The 7,312-nt window shown below is 38.8% G+C and overlaps 1 protein-coding gene across 1 annotated transcript; it reads left to right on the top strand.

Moving 5' to 3' along the window:
- Window positions 1-3,773: 3,773 nt before the first annotated feature.
- On the top strand, window positions 3,774-4,631 carry LOC146526601 (uncharacterized; the record flags this gene model as incomplete). The annotated part of the gene is made up of 1 exon (XM_085206952.1): window positions 3,774-4,631. A coding segment is annotated over one exon (711 nt), but the record flags the coding sequence as incomplete, so codon positions are not given.
- Between the last annotated feature and the right edge of the window lie 2,681 nt (window positions 4,632-7,312).

Genomic DNA, 7,312 nt, shown 5'->3' with positions numbered 1-7,312 from the left:
GTTATTTATTTTGACAACTTTTTCACCAGCTTAGAGCTTATTCACATGCTGCGATATGATATGGGAATATTTTCTTTAGGAACAATCAGATCGAATCGACTACGTGGTGCAGAACAGAAACTGCTATCTGATAAAGCCCTCAAGAAGAAAGGTCGAGGATCTTATTCACGAGTGGTTTGCAACAAAAACAAAGTGTGTGTTGTAAAATGGTATGACAACAAAGTAGTCACTGTTGCAAGTAGTTATGTTTCGGAAACACCTGTTGGAGTTATACAGCGGTACAACAAAGATTTGAAACAGAGAGCTGCTGTGCCCTGTCCCAATATAATAAAGCACTACAACGCCCATATGGGTGGTGTCGACCTTGCAGATATGTTAGTGGCTTTGTACAGAACGGAGATGAAAAGTCACCGATGGTACTTACCCATATTTTCCCAAATTTTAGACATGTGCGTGAACAATAGCTGGATTTTATATCGCAGGCATACTGCCATAAATAACGTAAAATATATGAGTTTAAAAAAATTCCGGAATCATATTATACAAGGGCTTTTACATTCTGGGCGACAGCAACCATTTGAAAATTTTGATTCTTTACCACCAGCACCAAAAAAAATCATAAAAACACCCAGTAGCCTAAGACCAACTCCAGACGTAAAATATGATGGATACAATCATTTCCCTACTTTTGGGCCTAAAGGACGTTGCAAGCTGTGCATCAAAGGCCAAACAACTGTCATATGTATTAAATGTGGTATGAGGCTTTGTATGTTACCGGATCGAAACTGTTTTTTCAATTTTCATAATATAAATTTCCAAAATTAATGTGATTTTGTTTTATTTCTATTGCAATAGAAGGTTCAATCCTTATAGTATAAACTACTGATAATAAACGCTATTTAATTATAATGATTTTCATAAAAATAAGTTTATAATTTAAGTCATCGCTGTGTATGGCAATGTATCTGTAGAGATACATTGTTAGCGTAGTGTAATTGTTAATGCTCTTGGCAATGTATCCCACAAGATACATATGATTTTTTTAAAACTATGCTCGTTAGATTTTTTTTGTTATTTTTCTAGACATCCTTGGGTCTTAAACGTCAAGTGGTATGAATATTATTTTAATACTAAAAAAAAAAAATTTTGCCAAGTTAAGGGTTAAATAAGAAATCAGAAGTGTTTGAAAAATTTAAGGAATTTAAAGCCTTAGTGGAAAATAAACTTGGTGTTAATATAAAAACACTCCGTACTGATAATGGGAATGAATATTTAAGCAATGATTTTAAGCATTTTCTTAAAATGTCTGGCATTTCTCATCAAACTTCCGCCCCCTATACCCCTCAACAAAATGGTCTGGCAGAACGAATGAACAGAACTCTATTAGAAAGAGCAAGATGTATGTTGCTTAATGCAAAACTAAATAAACAATACTGGGCTGAAGCAGTGACAACAGCAGCACATATCACTAATAGATGTCCAACAAGGGTGTTAGATTATTTAACACCAGAAGAAAAATGGACTGGTAAAAGGCCAGATATTAGTAATATAAAAGTCTTTGGTTGTGAAGCTATGGTTCACATCCCTAAAGAAAAAAACAGGAAGTGGGATCCAAAGGCAATAAAGATGATCTTTGTAGGCTATAGTGAACAAACAAAAGGCTATAGGTTCTTTGATCCAAAGACAAGAAAAACCTTAATCAGCAGAGATGCAATTTTTATTGAAAGTTCAGTAAAGAGAGATTATGCAGCGGTGCCATTATCTGAGTCGGTCTCGGAATCAAAAATTGAAAATGAAAGCCCGACTAATAATGACACAACATCTGAAAGCACTGAAGACTCCTACCAATCAGATGATGGATCTATATATGAACCAGATGAAACAATTGAGGAAATGGAATCAGAACGAAATATAACAACTAGATCTAAAATGCGGACTGCTAAAATGCAAGGTAATACTTATATGTGTGCAGACGAAATAATTGATCAATATGATGTTCCAGAAACCTATGCTGCAGCAATATCCACTGACAATGTGCATGCTGAGAAATGGAAACAGTCAATCAAGAAAGAACTAAATGCACACCAAAAGAACAACACCTGGAGTTTAATTGAAAAACCAAAAGGAGTACGACTAATTGACTGTAAATGGGTTTTCAGAGTAAAAGATAATGGGTCAGTGTTTAAATCAAGACTATGTGCCAAAGGATGTGGACAAATAAAAGATATTGACTACACTGAAGTTTACTCACCAACAGCAAGATATGATTCAATAAGAATCTTACTCTCAGAAGCTGTTCAACATGAATATGAAATGATGCAGTTTGATATCAAGACTGCATTTTTATATGGAGATGTGAAAGAAGACATTTATATGAGAGCACCTGAAGGTTTGGATGTCTCACCAAATCAGGTATGTAAACTTAATCGTTCACTCTATGGTTTAAAACAAGCACCAAGATGCTGGAATCAAAAATTTGACAATCTGCTTAAGAAATATGGATTTAAGAACAGCCATGCAGATAGATGTGTTTATCTTGGAAATGTTGATAATAATAATATCTATTTATTACTATATGTTGATGACGGTCTACTAATGTCAAAGTCAAACAAAGCATTACAGATAGTAATATGTGAACTTAAAGATAATTTTGAAATTACACAGAGTGATCCAAAGAATTTTGTAGGAATGCAATTAGAAAGATTTGAAAAATGTATTTTTATCCACCAAACAAAATACATTGAGAGATTATTATGTAAGTTTGATATGAACAATGCTAACAGTAATAACATTCCAGTTGACCCGCATACAACTCTAGAAAAGGGAACTGAAACACCAGACAAGAATATACAGTACAGAGAAGCTGTTGGTTCACTAATGCACCTTGCAGTGGTAAGTAGGCCTGATATAATGTACGCAGTCAGTTTGGTGAGTCGCTATTTGAATAGTTATAATCAAACACATTGGAATGTTGTAAAGAAAATATTTAGATACTTAAAAGGAACAAAAGACTATGGTCTATGCTACTCGCCCTCGAAGAGCTGCCTTGAAGGCTACAGCGATGCAGATTATGCAAAAGATACTTGCACACGTAGGTCTTTGACAGGATATATATTCATAAAAAATAGTGCTGCTGTGACATGGGCAACACAACGTCAACACAGTGTGGCATTATCCACTACTGAAGCAGAATTCATGGCTGCATGTTCAGCAACCAAAGAAGCCATATGGTTAAAAAGATTATTAATAGATATAAATGCATTTAACCAGAACTCTATCTGTTTAAACATTGACAATCAAAGTGCAATTTGTTTAATTAAAAATGTAGATTACCACAAAAGATGCAAGCATATTGATATAAGATATAATTTTATTAAAGAAAAATATTTAGAGAAAGAAATAGATCTTAAATATGTAAATACCAAAGAACAATATGCTGACATCTTTACTAAGGCTTTACCCAAAGAAAAATTTCAATATCTTAGAGATAAAATTGGTGTTAAACAATTATCAATTTTATAAAATTGTATTAACTAAGTATGACAACTCAAGTTGTAAATGTAGTTACTAAGAGTTTGTTAAATGTAAGTGCATAATGGTTAAAGTTAAAATGAACATTTTTATATTTTTTGTAAAACTTATAAATTGAAAGTTCAAATTTGGTGAGAGTGTTGAATTCTTCTGCTTTTGTATAACTTGTAGATTTAAAGTTCAAATTTGGTGAGAGTGTTGAAATATTAAAATTTGACTTTACCGATTGATACAACACTCATCTTAAGGAAGTAGAACAGCTACGCGCGGACAAGCTGGAGATAGACCAGCAGCTGCGCGTGGTGATGGGCGGTACGGTGTCCTCGTACCCGCCACCGCGGGGCGCTCCTGCCGCCCGCGCGCGCCGCCCGCGACCTCCGCACGCCAGATACCCGCCTGGTGCTCGCAGGACGACACCAGAGCTGGGAGAGGAACGCGGGGAGCGCGGTGATGGCTCGTATCGTGGACGTCAACGCCCACAGAGGCCCAATAGGTCGAGCGAGCGTCGCGGCGAGGAGCGGCGCGTGCCGCTGGAGAACGGGCGCGCGCACCCCCGGCCGCCGCGCGACGCCCGTGACACCCGTGACACCCGTGACACGCGGGACGCGAGCGGGCGGCGACGTGATGACCGTCGAAGGCAGCCGGACGAGAACAGCTCCGCGCTCGACAGCCAGGATGTGTCCAGCGCCGACAGAGGTGGCGGATGGAAGAATGGCGTGAGCGCCCCTAACGCCAACGCCAGCGGTGCGGCAGCCACTGGAGCCGGAGGCGCCGGGGCGGCCGGAGCGGCGGCGGCGACTGGAGCGGCGGGCGTGGGGGCGGCGGCCGGCGTGGGGGCGGCGGCGGGTGCGGGGGCGGCAGCAGGCGCGGGGGCGGCAACGGGCGGCCCCAAGCGCCGCGACGCGCCCAAGCCGAGCGCCAAGAGCGAGCCGCTGGTGAACGGCACGGCGTAGCGCGCGGCCCCCCACTAGACTTACTCGTATTATGCTTTTGTAAGAGATTCGTGATTTGTATTCCCGATTATTCGATATTATGAAAATTACACGTGTACGCTCCTCCACCGGTCGGGCCGGCCGCGGAGCTCTCCCACGAAATAAACATACTTCTGTGTACATACTTTGAATCGTATATTTTCTTGGCCCCGGCGCGCGGCGGCGGGCTCGTGAGATACAGCGACTAGTCAGACGTAACGGATGCGACTACCCGCGAGCGAGCGCTCGCGACTCTCGGAATGATTCAAACAAATAACGATTACAAATTATGTACGTACTCTAAGATTTTCACTTAGCCTATACAAATTCGAACCGACACTGCGGTGCGGGAGTCGCGCATCGAGCATCGTTGCCGGGCGGGCTCTCTCACGTTCGACATTTGGACTGTTTTGTAGACGTTTCGTAGTTTATAGGAACGTAACGCGGACGCCGATTTTTTCGTTTCGAATTGAATAAATTAACAGAAAGCTCTGGATTGAAGTTGGAAAATAAAGAAAAAGTAATATGTATTTCTTGTCTACAAGGAAAACAATCAAGAATACCTTTCCCTACTGAGGGATCACGAGCTCAAAATGTACTGGAACTCATCCACTCTGATGTTTGTGGACCCATGGAGGTATCATCTCTTGGAGGTGCCCGTTACTTTGTTACATTCATTGATGACTTCACTCGAAAGGTATTTATATACATATTAAATAAGAAATCAGAAGTGTTTGAAAAATTTAAGGAATTTAAAGCCTTAGTGGAAAATAAACTTGGTGTTAATATAAAAACACTCCGTACTGATAATGGGAATGAATATTTAAGCAATGATTTTAAGCATTTTCTTAAAATGTCTGGCATTTCTCATCAAACTTCCGCCCCCTATACCCCTCAACAAAATGGTCTGGCAGAACGAATGAACAGAACTCTATTAGAAAGAGCAAGATGTATGTTGCTTAATGCAAAACTAAATAAACAATACTGGGCTGAAGCAGTGACAACAGCAGCACATATCACTAATAGATGTCCAACAAGGGTGTTAGATTATTTAACACCAGAAGAAAAATGGACTGGTAAAAGGCCAGATATTAGTAATATAAAAGTCTTTGGTTGTGAAGCTATGGTTCACATCCCTAAAGAAAAAAACAGGAAGTGGGATCCAAAGGCAATAAAGATGATCTTTGTAGGCTATAGTGAACAAACAAAAGGCTATAGGTTCTTTGATCCAAAGACAAGAAAAACCTTAATCAGCAGAGATGCAATTTTTATTGAAAGTTCAGTAAAGAGAGATTATGCAGCGGTGCCATTATCTGAGTCGGTCTCGGAATCAAAAATTGAAAATGAAAGCCCGACTAATAATGACACAACATCTGAAAGCACTGAAGACTCCTACCAATCAGATGATGGATCTATATATGAACCAGATGAAACAATTGAGGAAATGGAATCAGAACGAAATATAACAACTAGATCTAAAATGCGGACTGCTAAAATGCAAGGTAATACTTATATGTGTGCAGACGAAATAATTGATCAATATGATGTTCCAGAAACCTATGCTGCAGCAATATCCACTGACAATGTGCATGCTGAGAAATGGAAACAGTCAATCAAGAAAGAACTAAATGCACACCAAAAGAACAACACCTGGAGTTTAATTGAAAAACCAAAAGGAGTACGACTAATTGACTGTAAATGGGTTTTCAGAGTAAAAGATAATGGGTCAGTGTTTAAATCAAGACTATGTGCCAAAGGATGTGGACAAATAAAAGATATTGACTACACTGAAGTTTACTCACCAACAGCAAGATATGATTCAATAAGAATCTTACTCTCAGAAGCTGTTCAACATGAATATGAAATGATGCAGTTTGATATCAAGACTGCATTTTTATATGGAGATGTGAAAGAAGACATTTATATGAGAGCACCTGAAGGTTTGGATGTCTCACCAAATCAGGTATGTAAACTTAATCGTTCACTCTATGGTTTAAAACAAGCACCAAGATGCTGGAATCAAAAATTTGACAATCTGCTTAAGAAATATGGATTTAAGAACAGCCATGCAGATAGATGTGTTTATCTTGGAAATGTTGATAATAATAATATCTATTTATTACTATATGTTGATGACGGTCTACTAATGTCAAAGTCAAACAAAGCATTACAGATAGTAATATGTGAACTTAAAGATAATTTTGAAATTACACAGAGTGATCCAAAGAATTTTGTAGGAATGCAATTAGAAAGATTTGAAAAATGTATTTTTATCCACCAAACAAAATACATTGAGAGATTATTATGTAAGTTTGATATGAACAATGCTAACAGTAATAACATTCCAGTTGACCCGCATACAACTCTAGAAAAGGGAACTGAAACACCAGACAAGAATATACAGTACAGAGAAGCTGTTGGTTCACTAATGCACCTTGCAGTGGTAAGCAGGCCTGATATAATGTACGCAGTCAGTTTGGTGAGTCGCTATTTGAATAGTTATAATCAAACACATTGGAATGTTGTAAAGAAAATATTTAGATACTTAAAAGGAACAAAAGACTATGGTCTATGCTACTCGCCCTCGAAGAGCTGCCTTGAAGGCTACAGCGATGCAGATTATGCAAAAGATACTTGCACACGTAGGTCTTTGACAGGATATATATTCATAAAAAATAGTGCTGCTGTGACATGGGCAACACAACGTCAACACAGTGTGGCATTATCCACTACTGAAGCAGAATTCATGGCTGCATGTTCAGCAACCAAAGAAGCCATATGGTTAAAAAGATTATTAATAGATATAAATG

Source organism: Heliconius melpomene, unplaced genomic scaffold, assembly GCF_056956725.1.
Source record: "Heliconius melpomene rosina isolate 202511_hmr_F unplaced genomic scaffold, ASM5695672v1 ptg000036l, whole genome shotgun sequence".
Lineage (NCBI taxonomy): Eukaryota > Metazoa > Arthropoda > Insecta > Lepidoptera > Nymphalidae > Heliconius > Heliconius melpomene.
Note: the sequence above shows the minus strand (reverse complement) of the source record. Positions and strands in the feature narration are given on the sequence as shown.